Source organism: Spodoptera frugiperda, chromosome 13 (genome assembly GCF_023101765.2).
Source record: "Spodoptera frugiperda isolate SF20-4 chromosome 13, AGI-APGP_CSIRO_Sfru_2.0, whole genome shotgun sequence".
Taxonomy (NCBI): domain Eukaryota; kingdom Metazoa; phylum Arthropoda; class Insecta; order Lepidoptera; family Noctuidae; genus Spodoptera; species Spodoptera frugiperda.
Window position 1 is genome coordinate 4,570,237 of NC_064224.1, and position 17,806 is coordinate 4,588,042.

At 38.6% G+C, this 17,806-nt stretch overlaps 2 protein-coding genes across 3 annotated transcripts; one reads left to right on the plus strand and one right to left on the minus strand.

Annotated features, from left to right (window-relative positions):
- Positions 1-220: 220 nt before the first annotated feature.
- On the minus strand, positions 221-1,099 carry LOC118270326 (39S ribosomal protein L35, mitochondrial). The gene is made up of 2 exons (XM_035585869.2): positions 953-1,099; positions 221-795 (listed from the first exon to the last, which is right to left on the minus strand). Exons 1-2 carry the CDS (start codon positions 972-974, stop codon positions 287-289), a joined length of 531 nt encoding a protein of 176 aa, XP_035441762.1. The 5' UTR covers positions 975-1,099; the 3' UTR covers positions 221-286.
- LOC118270324 (MICOS complex subunit Mic60) lies at positions 872-15,838 on the plus strand. 2 transcript variants are annotated; one of them, XM_035585862.2, is made up of 19 exons: positions 872-1,020; positions 1,220-1,399; positions 2,358-2,536; positions 3,072-3,228; positions 4,123-4,213; positions 5,694-5,765; positions 6,101-6,270; positions 6,518-6,644; positions 7,204-7,367; positions 8,605-8,730; positions 9,194-9,266; positions 9,614-9,702; positions 9,932-10,042; positions 10,728-10,845; positions 11,653-11,787; positions 12,491-12,594; positions 13,160-13,261; positions 13,715-13,800; positions 14,592-15,838. In XM_035585862.2, the coding sequence occupies exons 2-19, from the start codon at positions 1,355-1,357 to the stop codon at positions 14,767-14,769; spliced, it is 2,127 nt and encodes a 708-aa protein (XP_035441755.1). In that variant the 5' UTR covers positions 872-1,020; positions 1,220-1,354; the 3' UTR covers positions 14,770-15,838. The 2 variants fall into 2 exon arrangements, with proteins under 2 accessions (XP_035441755.1, XP_035441756.1); XM_035585863.2 differs by lacking the exon at positions 5,694-5,765.
- Positions 15,839-17,806: the final 1,968 nt, after the last annotated feature.

Consider the following 17,806-nt stretch of genomic DNA (forward strand, 5'->3'; position numbering starts at 1 on the left):
CATTCATACAAGTTCACATACACATGACACTCAGACCTGAAACAAGACAGTTTCTCCATGTGGGAATCGAACCTGCTACACCTTGCGTGGCAGCCTAGCTACCGCACCAACTGTGCAGTCAAATTATGTTAAATGCTTTCTTCAGATATAATTATTCACAACATAATATAAGTATGTTGTCTATGGAATCTACGAACATAAAAACCTCAAAACGAACATGAATATTACTCTTAACAATTTATTACTGAAACTAAATAAACTTTATTCTAACATTATAAACATCATTTCATTGTTTCACGAAAGGCTTTTTCCTTGTTGTGACGAATTCTTCTCTTGTATGGTATGGTGCATATGGGTCATCTACATAGTACTTTGGCCTCTTCCAAAACTTGGTAACCATTTTGTCCAACATTGTGCTTTGGGTGGAGTTGCAGAACACATGCTGCCTCAAGCGTCTCTTTTGTGAAGAGGACTTCTTCCACATTTTCTTGTTCCTCCCCACCTTAGTCCTTATCCATCCTCCCCAATGTAAGCGGAAGAATCGTCGAACCACTGCCTTCACTGACTTCCTTTTACCTTTCTGCAAACTGAATTTTGTAACAGTTCTTACAGGAACAACACTCAAATTCGATGATATATCCAAAATCTGTTTATTTTTCAACAACGAATTTTGTCCGATACATGTATGAATGGGTATCCTTAAGTTTTGTAGAGTACCATAGTTTCTGGAACTGTTACTAATAATATTGGCAGCATTCAAATACGAGACCGAAAGAGGCCGTATACTCCGAACAGCTGAAAAAGAAATAATAACCTCAAAACAAGCCGTCACAAACAAGTTGGTAAAATTGTTACACAACAAAACAGAGGCAATAAATTTTGTATTAGAATCTAATAGTGTATAGCTTTTGGATAATAATTTGTGATCATTCAAAACAAAACTAGCATTTACCAGAAATCGCCAAACGAAACATTTTAGGAAAACACAACCATCAATCAACCAAACCAATTTAATTTTTGGTAAGTGATGTGAAAATCCTCAACTCGATTGGTTGTCAAGTTGACAGTTACATTTTGTTCGCTTCATGTTGTGTTGTTTTGTTATTGAGTGTTTTTACAATCACAATCACATGTTATTAAAAATAAATTTATTTTTTGATTAAATCGTAACGTATACTCTTATTTTCTTATTTATTGATTACCTGGTTTTATTTTTCAGATGTATTCGACTAATTTTACAAAATGAGTATCACTAAGAAACTGACCTACGACAAAAACCGTCTATTCTCGGTGGACGCAAATCTGTAGTCTCTGAATTTTGACAGCCCAAGTGGAGAGAGATTCCTGCCGAAAAATGTATAAATTTACGAACCATTTATCTAATGCTAAATTAGTATTGGTATGTACAAATTCTAATTTAATTTGGTTATCAGAATTATACTAATTCATCCTTATTTCATTGCTTAACGAGTGTTTCATCAGACTTGTATTGATCAGTTATTCAATGTTTTGATTATGTTTTTCAGTGTTTCTTAGTTAATTCAGGTTCTAATTTAAGTATTTCACCAACGAATCAAAGTTTACATCTCTTATCAAAAACATAAACACGGGCCTTGGTTTTGTTGTCCCTTACATAACAATCTTTGGACGTCATTTTCACAAATAACCTACAAATTATTTATAAGGCTGTATACAGAATAGCGATTCGTGTTAAAATAGGTTTTATGACGTTTTCATAATTTTACCTGTACATTTGGTTACTTACTAGACAATTTACTGTTTTGTTTAGGTTTATTACTGTTTACAGTATGCATTTAGGTACTTTCTTTTTAATTTCATATAGGTATTACTTTGAAAATAGTACTTTAGGTAAAATAAGTTTAATCAAATTAATGTTTAGATGAAAACGTGATTTCTAGAATCTCTTAAATATTTTTTTTAAAAAGGAATAGTTTTACAACTTATTCCTAGTAGCAAATGCTCAATATCATTTATTTATGCAAAAAAAATGTTATTGTGTAACTAAGTTCACATTACTTAATGTGAGAATTTATTAATTAAAGTGTCACAATAATACTTTATCGATTAATCAGTTAATAAGAGATAAGATAATTGGAACTTATGGCCAGTTGGTGCTGTAGCTTGGCTACCGGCTATTGCACAATTTGTATTGGGATGGAATCAATTCCCGAACAGAAAAATACTTTATGTGATCCACAAATTGTTGTGTCTGGTCTGGGTGTCATGTATATGTGAACTTGTATGCTTGTAAATGCACCCAGGAATACAGGAAAGAAATCCAATGTTAATAAAAAAAATAATATTATTTCCGTCATCACTTATTTCATTTCTCACAGGTACGACGGCATGTGGGTGATAGTTCCTGTGCTGCCCTAATAGTATTGCGGTCTCCACACCGGCGATATGCGACACAGGAGAAATGCGATGCAGTCCCAAAGCGGCCCAAGTCCACAAAGCTGTTCTGGGGAGCTATAGGCGCCACCGTACTTACTGGAGCATCCATTGCTTACGCTAAGTATGTGTTTTAATTTCTTTTTGTTTTTATCTCGTATAATCAAATAATGTATTAGTGAGTTTGTAAAAATCATTTTTTTCAAAAGAGTAATGATGGATGTTTTTGACATACTAAATTAACTAAAAGTCACAGTTTACTCGTCAACTGCCTCATCGGTCACTGCTGACCGACACTTAGTGGAGGATTTGCCAGGAAGTTTTCTTTCGGCCGTTAATGCTTTAATGCAGAAAAGCTCTATTAGTTTCGAATCACAGAAGGACTCTTCATTATGAGCAATACGCATAAGCTGCGCGACGTCGCCATGTCTGCGCACGCAGCTCATGGTGAGGAGTCCAGTCCACAACAATATTTGTTAAATGTCTTTAAAACCATTCACATAGCGCCGCTCCGCTTCCTTAGTGAAGTTCTACAACATTAAGTCTTTGACTGCCAATAGAAAACTGTTGAAGGCAAATCCTCCGCTAACGTCAGTCACCAGTGACTCCCTAGGCGTTTACGGTGTGAAACTGTAACTAAAACATAAAATTTTCCTCAGGCACAGTCCAGATGCTCGCAACTGGCTAGAGTCGAACATCCCTTGGGCTAACGACGTCGTGGCTCTAGTGTACCAGGAGAACACCACGTATTGGAAGGCAATCGGCAACCAGTTCAACAGGACCACCACTTATCTCAGCCATTTCATGTTCGGAAAGGTATTTTAATGACTTTATTAGTTCTTACATATGAATTTAATTTAAAAAAACAAGAAAAAAACTCGTGAAATATCATTATTTCTTTATTTATTTTAAATATTTGTTAAATATATTTTTAAATATCTATAAGTAATATAAAAATATGATGGATGGGATAGGATGACCTAAAACTGACAGCTGGCCACCAGTGGAGAAGGGTGGAATTAAGAGACATTTTGTAAATAAGCAAAAGAAGTAACAACAGAACACTCAAAATCAGTAGAAAGGGCGAGTTTTCCTTTCTGACACTATAACTCCAGAATGTATGAACAATTTCCATGGTTTTGCATTCGTTGGAAAAGTCTTGGGCTCCGTGAGGTTTATAGCAAAGGAAATTCAAATAATTCAAAAGCCCAAATTCTGCCATAAGTCGTTATTGTACGCGGACGGAGACGCGAGTACTAGTTTAATTATAAAAAACTAGCGACCCGCCCCAGCTTCGCATGGGTGCAATGGTGATATATTATACCTGTATTATACATAAAAACCTTCCTCATGAGTTACTCTATCTATTAAAAAAACCGCATCAAAATCCGTTGCGTAGTTTTAAAGATTTAAGCGTTCATAGGGACATACAACATGACAGAAAAAGCGACTTTGTTTTATACTATGTAGTGATAAACATTTGCGTAATTATCGTAATTATCATTAGACTAGACTCATAAATAAAATTGGAGTGTTTGTTTCGAATATTGAAATAACCACTTTTTACCACATGCATATGAAGGTACCTTCATTAGAGGACTTATCGACGGACAGACATTTTCCTTTTCTATAAAATTTTTTGCTTTGACATTGAAAAGTGTCTTCACGGTGACTTAATTTGCTTAACTTAATTTGGAATTATATTTACAGGAAGGTATGACCCCACCAGAAGTGTATCCGAGATCCGAACAGGACATTGAAAAGGATGCTGCGATCAAATTCGCTAGCAAAACATATGTGTGTGAGTGAAAGCATAAAATTATAATATTAGCACCCAAAGTTAATAACTGATTTTGGTCTTAATATTATTGGATTGAGATAGATTTTTGACATTAGATACAGTTTCTATCAAAAACTTAAATTAACACAGAGATAAGGAGTAGTTGGGCCATTACAAACATACAAACTGTTTTTAAATGTGGGAGAGCCATGCTTCGGTACGAAGGAGCTGGCTTGACCGGAGCGATACCACGGCCTCATAGAATACCGACATGAAATATTGTTTGCGTTGTGTTTTGTTGTGTGAGTGAGGTTACCGGAGGCGCAATTACCTTTAAATTGCACTTGTAACGCCTCTAGTGTTTCGAGTATACATGGGCGGTAGCGATTGCTTACCATCAGATGATCCTGCTCGTTTAGCGGCTTGTCACATTCCTTTTATGTGACAGTTCACATGTTTGTAATGACCTAACTATAGTGCCGATTATTTATTGCCTTTCCATGATGACGATTCTAATCGCAATGAGTGAGTTTGTGCCAAGGCTCGGAACCGGTTTAAAAAATACCGGTTTATATCGATTTTCCTCCGAACTTTTCTTAAGAACGTGAACATTTAAAGAACTTTATTTTAACCTAAATTAACCGGTTTATTTGACGAGGGGCATGTCGGTAAACGCGTTGAAATATTATTATTAAATATAATCTGAACAGTGCGCGGCGTTTATTTCATGTGCGTCCGTATTAACCGGTTTTTATTGATCTAAACCGTTTAATCCAAAAAACCTTTATGAAGACCTTTATGGTTTATGCGAACGAAACCCAATGTAAAGGTTTTGCGTTCAAGTACATAATAGCGGTTTGAAAATTTAACCGGTATCCGAGCCTTGGTTTGTGCAACTATTATCATGCATAGTATAATTTTGCCTTATACCATATTACATTTAACCCAGGTTGAAACAATTGTCAAAAATTTATTAGTTCGAGTTTGCATAATATAGATTAGCATTGAGTTGTTATGGGGATACATTGTTATCTAAAAAAGGATTATTTAATGGGCAATGTTACCACTATAAACTGCACCATATTATTGCTAGCCATTTTAATTATGCATTAAGATGATATGACACATTTTTCATTTAAAACATTCTCATTAATATTTTGTAAGGGACGAAACACTTGAATAAAGATAGACAAGTACATATATCATAGCTGATATTAATAGTTAAACACGATTAGTTGGTTCATTCGAGCCGGCCAATCAGAACGCCGAACGCGCTCTCGTTGAACAACCAATAGGCGTTCCATCTGCTCGTTTGAAAAAATGGTTGTAAATATCCTATACTTTGACTTTTCATATCTAGCCAAATTATTATTGGGCCTAAATTAGACAACAGAACCATATCAAAACATGTCTTTTTTGTATTTAAGAAACTAATAACATCACTCATGTCCCAAAATGTCTAATAATAACTAACCTAACTAGATGTGTGTCCATATAACAGTGCCACCGCCGGTAATCGAACCCTTGTACGTCGAGGAAAAGGTTGTGGGTACACCGCAAATTGAAAGTAAAGGTAAGTGCATGCTAACTAAAAGCCAACTTAATGTATTTGTAAGTTAAGTTCATTTTTGTGTGCAAACTCTTATAGGTAGGAGGTGAGTTAAAATAATGGGTGCTTCAATCAAATATCGAATGATAATTTGAACCTTAATTTCTAAGCTCAAAAGTTTAAACTACATTCTACTTTACTACCTACACAATTACCTATCAAAACCCACAAGTAATTTAATTCTAACTTTATTTTCAAGGGTCTTAAAGTCCAATTTGCCACTCACCTTTTAAAACACTCTTCTTCTTCATACACCACAAAAGAATCACGTGTAATGAAATTCCAACCTTATTTTCCAGCGACTTTGGTCCAAACTGACAAATGTGAGCCTCAAACGGCCCAAGTAGTGAAGATTACCAAGGATATGGTGGAACTTGAGCAAGACATGCACGAGAACACGAAGATCGCCATAGACAACTATAAAATGGCGACACAGTACTGTGCTGACTACAATAAGGCTTTGTTCAAGGTTTGTATCTGAGTCTATTTTATGGTTTTTATTGGTATTGTTATTACTTAAAGTCCTTCAAATCGAATCTATGAACTCTTTAGACGGCAAGGTGATAATCATTTTCTTCCATACCTTGCGTATTTACAACTTAAAGCAAATACGCTAATTGTTGTATTAAACACACACAACAAGCTTTCAAAAACAAACAATATACTTTATTACATTGTGATAAGGTTTAAAATCCAAAATCATTGTAATATTTCAGGTCATCGAAGCATCCTTGGATGATATGGATAAGAAATACTTCAGTGGACTGCAAGGTCTACAACAACAGATGCACAATGCACAGACTAAGGCGAAAGCAGCCTCTGCTAAAGCCAAATGTGCTATTGGTAAGTTCATTTTATACCTATTAATTAAAAAAAAATTGTAACAAAGAAGGATCACAATCGATACAAAATTACCCCACGTCCTATAACAACGTGACAATAGTATCATATGAGATGATGATGAGATCCAGGAGAAATAAAAGTATAATCTCAAAAATAAGTCTCTAATAGGGGTATCTGGTGGGGCAATTATTTATCCATTATTGATCCATCTCCTTTAAACTTAAATGCTAGATGATTATTAGAATCCAATCATCCTAAGCATCTTAAGCATTTGAGCATTAATCACCATGCTTGTTCAATGTAGGTTGGCAATTTCAAACTTAAAATTAATTCTAAATAATCTAGGAAAGTACATATAACTCGGGAAAAGTCACATTGGCACTTGCCGTTAATAGGTTTCGAATCAGCAGTCTCGTGCATGAGAAGCAGACGTCTTTAACCTCTGGCCACCACAACATCTTTGATTGCTTACCATCAGATAATCCATCAGCTCAATACATCCCTCTTTAAGAATGACGTCTTATTAATGTTCTTATAATACTGTATCTCCATTATCCAGAAAACTTGGACCGTATGATCAAGAGTGGCATGCAGGCGCCTCCAGAAAGCCAGGCTACCACCAAGCGTTACATCAAGCAGTTCCGCGAGGACCTGATAGCGGCTGAGAAGAATTTCAGCGCCGAACAGGAGAAATCTGTTATTAGCGATAGTTATTGGAATAAGGTATGTTGTTATTACTTTTTTTATATAAGACAACTAGCTACTTCCGCGCGGTTTCACCCGGTCTGCTTTGCTCCTGTTGGTTATAGCGTGATGTTCCATAGCCTATAGGCTTCCTCGATAGATGCACTACCTAACACAAAAAGAATTATTAAAATTGGACCAGTAGTTCCGGAGATTAGCGCGTTTAAACAAACAAAGTCATCAGCTTTGTAATAATAAAAATATTAGTGACCTGCCCCCTGACGGTTTTAAATAAGTCGTATGTAAACTCTAGAGAAAATCAGTAATACAGTCGTCAATAGTACAGTCGTTCCGGAGATATGGGCGTACATACAACGTGACTCATAATTTTTGTTGAATTATGGACGTTTGCCACTGCAGGAACCGAAAGATGGAACTAAAGATAGAACTAAAGATGAGAATAAAGATGAATCTAAAGATGAATGCGATATGGAAACATCGTGTTCCAAAGAATAATGGTCCATATTACAAATGCCGTTACGTGGAAATTACCGTAGCATCTCCATGCTAAAATAAACTAAGATTATGAGGATTCACTGTGACGGCTACAAAAGAACTTATGTAAAAAATAAAAGAGACAAGACGACAATGGTGATTGTGAACCAAAGAGAACGACATTAATTTATTTTGCTAATTAGCTACAAAAGAGCACTTATACGCGTCAAAATTATTATAAGGAAAAATCTAGATGATATCGGCATTTCCTAACTACTCTGAGAAGAAAAACCGAATCAAACTCAGAGGTTAACACATAAAAAGGAAAAATTATTCACAATCAAAACTGTCTTGTTTGGCACATACACTGATATACCTTGGTTCCAATATAATATCTAATATTCTGGTGAATGTGAGTGTTACATCATATGGAATGTAACTTTCATTTGTGTGCTACCATAATTATTATTATACCAGGTGGTAAAGTATACTTAGATCTTTTAAACACACGAAAATATTCAGTAATAAACCATAACTCTTTTTAGGGGGGGGGGGATCACCCAATGTCTTCTCCCGCCCTGGGCGAGACGAGAGGGGGTGACATTCTTACTGAATAAAAACCACCCCGTTTCTCCGTTCCTACTCCTGCTTTTCGAGCCGGAGCCCTGGTAAACCCGCTAGGTAGTCCGCAGCTTCGGATCAAGCATCAGCCCTACTGAGCTTCATAGAACTAAATCCTTAATACATACTTGATATTTAATAAAAATAATTCCATTTGCAGGTGGAAGCAGCTCGTACCATGTTCAAGGACGAGCTACAGGCACTATTCCCCGGCATCGACATCGGAGCACGCAAGCTGAATATACGCGGCGACACCGACCTACTACTTGTATACACTCTGAAGAGGGTGAGCATATAATTATTAATACTTATAAATATAAATCTTTTACATGGTATAAGCCGGTAAACGAGCCGATCACCTTATGGTAAGCATAGTCGCCGCCCATGGACACCCTAAACATCAGAGCCGTTATAAGTGCGTTGTCGGCCTTTTGGGGATTGGAAATTTAAGGGTTCAGAAGCGGGGATTGAGAAGATTGGGAAGTAGGGTAATTGTTGGGGAAACGTAATTTGGAAAACGGGGGAGGGTTATTAGGCATCCGGTAACCTCACTTACATAACAAAACATAACGCAAGTATTGTTTCACGTCGGTTTTCTATGAGGCCGTGTTATCATTTCGGTCCAGCCGAAAACTACTATTTACCTGCGACTTTAGTTACGATAATCGAAAGATTTAAACAACATTGTTCTTTATCTTTTTTACCATGAAGCATATTTTTTATTAAATATTTTATGTATGTGATTTCAGATACAATACCTGCAGAATCAATTAGCAGAGTTGCAGACGATTCGCGACCTTAAAATCAACAGGGCTATCGAATGTAAGTTTTAAGTTTTTTATTTTATTTGAATAGGTTCATGTCTCAGTAAATTCTATTTATACATATTTTAAGACCAGCATGCATGAAAAGACTGATGACTGTTGATGAACGAACGAGGTACGTAAAATACTAAAGAGGCTTTTAAGTGTGGGAGAGCCGTGCTTCGGCACGAATGAGCCGGCAGGACCGGAGTGATACGGTCTCACAAAAATATCCGACGTGAAATAACGCTTGCGTTGTATTTCGTTGTGTAAGTGAGGTTACCGGAGGCTCAATTACCATCCCCCACCCCTTCCCAATCCCCGATTTCCCAACAACACGTCAATAAATCACGTAATTACTTACAGGTCACGACGAGAAAGCAATAATTGAAGCTAAGGCCGAAGACATCGTTAGGACAGAGAGGATGGCAAGAGAAACTGAATTCATGAAAAAGGTATGTGTACTCTAAATTGAATCTTATGTTTAAGTGAATAAGAACTTATTTTCTAGAATACTTGAAGAAGATATATGCAATCAAAATTGAATCTTATATTAAGGTTAATAAGTGCCTATTTTGTAGTATTCTTGAAGAAGGCATATGCAACCAAAATTGAATTTTAAATACACGTGGATAGAATCTCTTTTTGTTAAATTTGTGATAAATATGTGTTATCTTCTTACAGACCATGTTGATACAAGCGGAAGCCAACAGGCAGACTAAGGAAGCTCTCAAGAAACAGCTGGAGCTCCAACAAGAAATCATGCATGACAGAATCGCTAAGAAAGAGAAGGAGGTAACTATTTATGAATATATTTTTTTATTAGTACGTTCTAAGATTATTTAAACATATAGACTTATAATTTCTATTAAAAATAAGTCGCGTTTTCCTTCCTGATGTTATAACTCCAGAACGCATAAACCGATTTCCAAGGTTTTGTACGTGTTGGAAAAGTTGGTCTCGGACTCTGTGAGGTTTATAACAAAGATAATTCAGGAAAAAATTCAAAAGAAAAGCACGGAAATTCATTGGTGGCGAAACGGAGTTCGTCGGGTTTGCTAGTAATTTCTAATTATAAGTTTCAAATCCATCTTGAGCAAGCGTGATTAATGCTCATTCCTTCTCCGTGTGAGAAGAGATTTAGCAGTGGGTTATTTATAAGCTGATTATGTTGACGAGATTTCGCGCGAACGTACTTTCGCATAATTATATTTTGGAACTTTACACGCGCGTGGTAACGAAATTTTGTTGTTTTGTCTAAACTAATGAGTATACAAAAAAGTTTTTTTCGGAAAGTTGTTTGTAATCATGAGTACAATCACGTGTTTAAATATCGGTCACTAATTACCAGTCACCCTATATGTACCTAAATAATGATATAAAATATCATCATGTTCATTTAAAATGGATGGTCTCACGAGTTATAACCCAAAATATACATATTATTATTTTAGTTTTGTATGAAATTGTTTGTTTATAGATGATGGCCAACTTCAACCGCGCGGTGTCTGAGCAAGTGGAGGCCGAGCGAGTTGAGTTCAAGAAGGAATTGGCCGCCATGGCCGGCAAGCTTAAAGCTATTGAACAGACGCTAAAACGTACGTAACGTGCTGTCTTTCTCACTTTATTTAATAACAGTCCTGAGTACTATTTAGTTAATTAGAATTAAGTGGAACTAAGTTTTTAGGTATGTAAGTATGTTGGATATGTATGTTAAACTTTAATTATTTATAAATACTTTATTGTACACCACGTTAACACATAGGACAAGATAATTAGCATTCTTTAAAAAAATAAGATAAGCATGCTTTAGAATTTTATTTGATAAATTCTTAAAAAATAAAATAAGCATGCTTTAGAATTTTATTTGATAAATTCTTTAAAAAAACTCCATATAATATTCAAATGAATGTTACGTAGTAATTTTAAGTTTTTTTTTTTTTTTGTAATTTACCGGTCACATTTGACAACTGTACACTTAGTGCGAGTTTGCTTTACGTTTAAAATAAACGGATCGAGAACATGTTCAGCGCTCTGATTGGTTGGTTTATTCGAACCGGCCAATCAAAGTGTCGAACGCTAACCGTTTATTTTAAACGTAAAGCAAACTCATACTAGTGTTACTCACAGACTCAACATGAAATCATTTCGTTGCGGGATCCAAGACATTCATTTCCCTGGAACGCGCCGGACTTCAGTGTTCCGGTGTTTTCATGTTTGTATCTACTGTAGATCCTGGCTTACAGGAGTTGCAGCGGTATGGGAGGTTGTGGCGGGCTTGTCCCATAAAAAAAAAAGACTCAACATGACAGACCGATAATGCTAGTGACGTTAATTTGCCTGATGTTCGTCATGTAACAGTATGTAGAAATAAATGAATACTAAATAAAATGGCTTTGTAACAGAGCGGTCGGCGGCGGAGGCGGAGGCCCGGCGGTCGCAGTCGCTGTGGGCCGCGGCCGAGGCGCTGCTGGCCGCCACGCGCAAGCCCGCCGCGCAGGCCAAGATCGACAACGAACTCTCCGCACTCGCCAAAGCTGGTCAGTATTATAACACACACTACACAAACGAGGATCAATCCTCTAATCACCAATCCCCGTACCCCTAATCCCTTAAAAGGCCGGTCACGCTCTTGTGCTTTGCTCTCCATTGTGGTCCATGAGCGGCACTGAGTTACGTGAGAAAGCCGATAACATCCTTACTAATATCCTTATCCTTACTATCCTTACTAATATTATAAATGCGAAAGTAACTCTGTCTGTCTGTTACGCTTTCACGCCTAAACCAGTGAACCGATTTTGATGAAATTTGGTACAGAGGTAGAATAGACCCTGAGGAACAACATAGGCTTTTTATTGCAAAAAATAGGGGAGAGGTGGTAAAAATAGGGGGTGAATGGTCATATGGAAATTCGTCATTTTTAAAACTGTAACAGTGAAACTTTGTATCTAGACACTTAATGGGGAACGAAAGATACATAGGCTACTTTTTATTGCAAAAATATAGGGGAGAAGGGGTAAAAATAGGGAATGAATGGTCATATTGAAATTGACATGGGTGCAATTGTGATATAGTATGCATGTATTATACATATAAATTTTCCTCTTGAATCACTCTATGTATTAAAAAAACGTATCAAAATCCGTTGTGTAGTTTTAAATATTTAAGCTTACAAAGGGACATACGAACAGAGAAAGCGACTTTGTTTTATACTATGTAGTGACATACGATGTTATTTTCCAGGCAAGGACGATAAGCTAGTGGAAACAGTACTTAAGGGCATTCCTGCCGATATTCGCGAAAAGGGAATCGCCACTGAGAAGTCGTTGCGGGACAGGTTTGAAACGGTATGCAACTCTTTATTAATCTCTACTCTAATATACCCGGTGTAAAATGCTGATAAAAACGAGTTTTAGTATTACAATTTTCATTATTAGTTACTTACTCATGTAACTGTTTGACGAAGAACTCGACTAGTTTCATGCTAGAGGCTCATATTAATGAGCAGCATTCCGCGACACACGACGCGGCGATTGTCGAGCTGCTACTCTAGCATGGCTTGGAACTAGTCGAGTTCTAACTCGTCAAACAGTTACGTGAGTGAGCCGATAACATAATAATTAATTCAGTATGTCTCACGAGAGTTATAATAAAATTATTACTACATATTTTAATTTATTTTTTTGCGATTTTGTCATGTATCAGCCTTGGGTAGTTAATTATATCTATTATTTTACGCAATGGCTGAGTACCATGTCGAGGTTTCGATACTGTTACGTATATTTATTATTAGTGGTAAATTGGCCAGTTGCAAAGTGTTAGAAGTACTACTATCTTTTGATTTATTAATAAAATACTGTACTTTTCACTTATTTGCTGATTTATATGATGACTGTAATGATTTCGTTTCAGCTGGAGAAGACAGCAACGAAAGTGGCGCTTGTTGGACGTGAGGGAGCCAGTCTACCAGTCTACTTCCTATCCTGGGTGCAATCACTGCTGGTCTTCAAGAAAGTAAGTTTATAACATAATGATACCATTATCATCAACCAGAACACGGCTTCTGCTGAACAAAGCCCTCCTATTTGGGGTGAGGGGGCTGTTATAATCCCTATGCTTGGCGCGTGGGGATCGTATATGTATCTTAGTACGAGTTTGCTTTATGTTTAACGAGAGTGCGTTCGGCACTCTGATTCGTTGGTTCATTCGCGCCGGCTAATCACGACGCCTGACGCGCTCTCGTTTCGTTTTCGTGCTACATAAAACAAATTCGTACTAAGTGTACTGATCCGATCGTAAATATTGGAGATTATAGGTAACCCCTACTGTTTGGTCTTGTAAGTGGTCCATAATCCAGCGGTGGACTCTGACGAACTGTTTTAATTTTTTATGAGAAGTTTCTATCTCGTTCTAAGTTTTTTATAGACTTATGAGTGCTATATTGCAATGAACTTGATTTGTTTCCAGTTCGCTGACATCCCCGAAGAAGAGTTGGAGAACCAGCTTACAGACTTCACTAAACTAGACACCTTCGATATTATAAATCGGGCAAGGTACGTTTTGTATACTATGCATAAGTACATTTATTATGGTATACGTCGGTTTACGAGCTCACGTATTACCTGATGGCAAACATTCAACGCCGCTATAAACGCACACAAAATCAACTCCAAACTTAGAAAAAAAGTCCTCGAGACGATGTTTACAATAATAATGTATCTACCAATGGCCTCATAGCCAAAAGCCTCGACCAACACCTGAGTAGGCTAACTTTAGATGGTTGGGTCAAGGGCCTGATACAGAAAATAGTACTTTTGGACACGACACGTACAGTCCGGAAATTTCTCTCTGTTGAGCCCTGACTTGGATTTCTCCCGTTACTGGTGGGCTACTGCTTTTTATATGTTTAAATTTTTTTTTTTTTATAAACAAATATTTAGAAATGTAATTATCAAGGATTACAACTACTTTTTTTCATCTCCTCTAATAATATCTTCTGATTTATATCGTTGCGGGATCCAAGACAGTCATTCATTACCCTGGGACGCGTCGTACTTCAATGTTCCGGTGTTTTCATGGTTGTATCTACTGTAGATCATGGCTTGCAGGAGTTGCAGCGGTATGAGAGGTTGTGGCGGGTTTGTCCCATTGTAGTGTGTGTGAGACCTCGCCCCTATAAGTAGAGTAAGTTAGTCGTATAAGTTGAGTTAATTAAAGTTATTCATAAGATCAACACGTCTCATTCTTTGCTCCCTAACATCACGATATTGCATGGCGACCCTGCCAGGATTAAATATCGATATTGCATGATATCAAGGATTACTAATAAATATTAATTCCCCAGATACCACATGGACCACGGCAACCTGCCCGCGGCGCTCCGCTACGTGAACCTGCTGCAGGGCGCGCCGCGCGCCGCCGCCAAGCCGTGGCTCGACGCCGCGCGCAGGCATCTCGAGATACGACAGGCTGCAGAAGCTGTTATGGCACACGCGTCCGTCTCTGGCCTACTCTACCTATAAATATTATATAATGCACGTGAATTTTGTTCCATAACTGTCGGGATAACTAACTAAAACATACTTTAAAGTCTTCATAATAAGTGCCCTCTGCTGAACAAAGGTCTTTTCTCAGTCCGAGAAGGAATGACCATTAATCACGTTGGCGAATTGAGTAGCATTCATAGCAAAAGCTGAACTAAACTAAACATTTATGGAAATGCAAACGTGCATACATAATTACAATCCAATTGGTTGCAGATATCTGCTCAAAACATACATAAATACAGTGCAAGCTTCTTACCTAAGCAGTCTTTAGGAAATTAAACTCTATACCGATGAGAATAAGTATTACTATTGTTTCTACTCGTTTTAAAAGACGATAATGTTGCTTTGGTTAGTTAAGATCACTCCCGACAGATACATAGTTGAAGGAAATGGATGAACAATATTCACATGCGAGAGGTGTTGAAAGCTAACGACTGTGGGCGTTTTAAACATCTTAGACACATGTCTATCTTCATAACACAGGCTTAATTAGTACTAAAGATTACAAAAGTACTAGAAATTTATACTTTATCATAGTGATTTTAGAGTGCACTATGGAATGTAATTTACTATCAGCTTACCATGTAGATTTATAGGCAGTAAAGTCGGTATCGTAACGCCTGGCGCAGTTTTCGATCAAGTAACGTTGGTAATTCGTTTCAGATATTCCCCTATTTTGACCGTTTTTTTTAAATACATGAACTTTGCCTTGAGAAAATAGGTAATTTTTTACATTTTTCTTTATTCATCAGTTAATTGTAGATCATTTGTACCTGTTTTGAATGAAAGTAGGTAAAAAGTGTAAAATTCGAATGAAAATATTTCAACTTTGCAATGTAAAGGTTCTTCAAAACAGTGAAATTTGTATTCTTTTTTTTTTCTCTGCACAAATGTGTCTGCATTTATTTGAAAAAATATCAAAATATAGCGTTTCCGTAAATTATGGTGCCAGTGATGAAACGTGTGGAGGTTTCCTTTAATTTTAGTAATTTATGTAAATATAAAAATATTGTATGTAATAAATTAAAAGATGATTTTTATGTCAGTTCGTTTTTTCTTTGCATTTTTATTTCCATACAACATTATTTTGTTTACCCGACCGTTATACCGACTGTTATACACATATACACAAATAAAGTCAAGCCTTTGTCCCATGTGGGTAAGTAAGCAGGGACATCACATATGATCGCTTGGATAGCGATCATATCCATGATGTGTTGTATTAGTTCATTTTGTCATCATTTTCTGTCTGACCTTGTGTATGCTTATAAACATAAAAATAAATTATAACACTACGAACCCACCTAATAATGAAAATAATAATAACAATTCAACGTCCTTTGCGACAATTCTTATAGATTTTTTTTTTTTTTTTTTTTTTTTTTTTTTTTTTTTTTTAGGGGGGAAAATCATCCAATTAATTTTGCTCGCCTTGGGCGAGGCGAGAGGGAGTGTCAGACTCTTACTGACTAAAAACCACCCCGTTCCTTCTCCTGCCTTTCGAGCCGGAGCCCCGGTAAACCCGCTAGGTTGTCCGCAGCTCCGGATTAGGCATCAGCCCTACTGGGCCCCATCTGTGGTGGTCTGATGGCTCTTTGAGGCGCGCGCGGAACGCGACGCGCCGCACGCACGGGTCTGGTTCTGGTCGGGCGGCGAACTACCCTTGCTCGCCGTCCGCAGGCCCGCACTTACGGTGGCCGGAGATCGTCGCGCGATCCCCGACGCCCGGAGTGTCTCTCGCGACGGCTGGGGCGTGAGGAGGTTCGTTCTCTCACGCGCCCCGCCTCCTCCTTAGCTAGCATGACTGCTTCGCAGAAGGAGGAGACGGCATCCCAGTCCCCCTCGCTCCGCACCATGGCTTGTACCAATGCCGGACGCGAGAGGTCGCCGTCGCCGACTACATCCCTGAGGACACGGCGGTGCTCAGCCCATGCAGGGCACAGCGCCACCGTATGTTCCACTGTGTCCTCAGGACGGTCCTCGCAGTGATGACACCCGGGCGTTTCCTCCCGCCCAATCAGAAACAGGAACCTACCGAAACTTCCATGTCCGGTAAGCACCTGCGTCAGGCGGTAGGTGAGGACGCCGTGGCGTCTCTCAAGCCACTCCTCAAAGAGGGGACTTATCGCTGCAATGACAGCGAGCCCAGCCCTCGGTTGCGACAGTCGTTGCTGCCATGCACGATCCCCGCGTACAACCTCCGGCAGGAGGCATTTGGCCCCCGAGGTTGGGCAGGAGCCGCTTAAGTGCAGCCCCGTCCGTTCCAACTTAGGAGCCAAACGTCGGAAGTGCTCCACGAAGTTCCATCGACTGTCGAGGACGAGTCCTAGGTACTTCATCGTCGTCTCGACGCCGATGGTAACCCCTCCTGCCGTTATTTGGGACCCATCCGGAGGTGGCGCGTTCCCGCGGCCATGAAAACACATGGCCTCGGACTTGTGGAGCGCCACCTCGAGTCCCAATTGCCGGATCCTTGCAACGACCGTCGCAACCGCTCTCGCCATTAAATTGGCCGCCGCCTGGTGCGACCTCCCGTGCGCCAGCACCAGTGTGTCGTCAGCGTAACAGACTACACTGACGCCGTTTGGGAGGTCGGTGCGCAGCACCCAGTCGTAACCGATGTTCCACAGGAGCGGCCCTAAAACCGAACCCTGTGGAACACCGCGCGACATCTCTCGCCGATTCCACTCACCTTGGTGACCGGGGTACCTGACGAACCTATCCGTCAGGTAGGCCTCGATAACACGACGAATTCTTATAGATTAACAAGTCATTAGATACCAATGAGGTTTCAATAGTCATCACACACACAACGTCACGCCTTTTATCCCCGAAGGGGTAGGCAGAGGTGCACATTACGGCACATAATGCCGCTATACAATGTACACCCACTTTTCACCATTTGTGTTTTAAGTCCCATGTAATATGGGGTGAGCCTATTGCCATATCCTGGACACAATTCCAGACTCCGTGCTACTACCGAGAAATTTTCGAAAATCCGCCATAATTCATA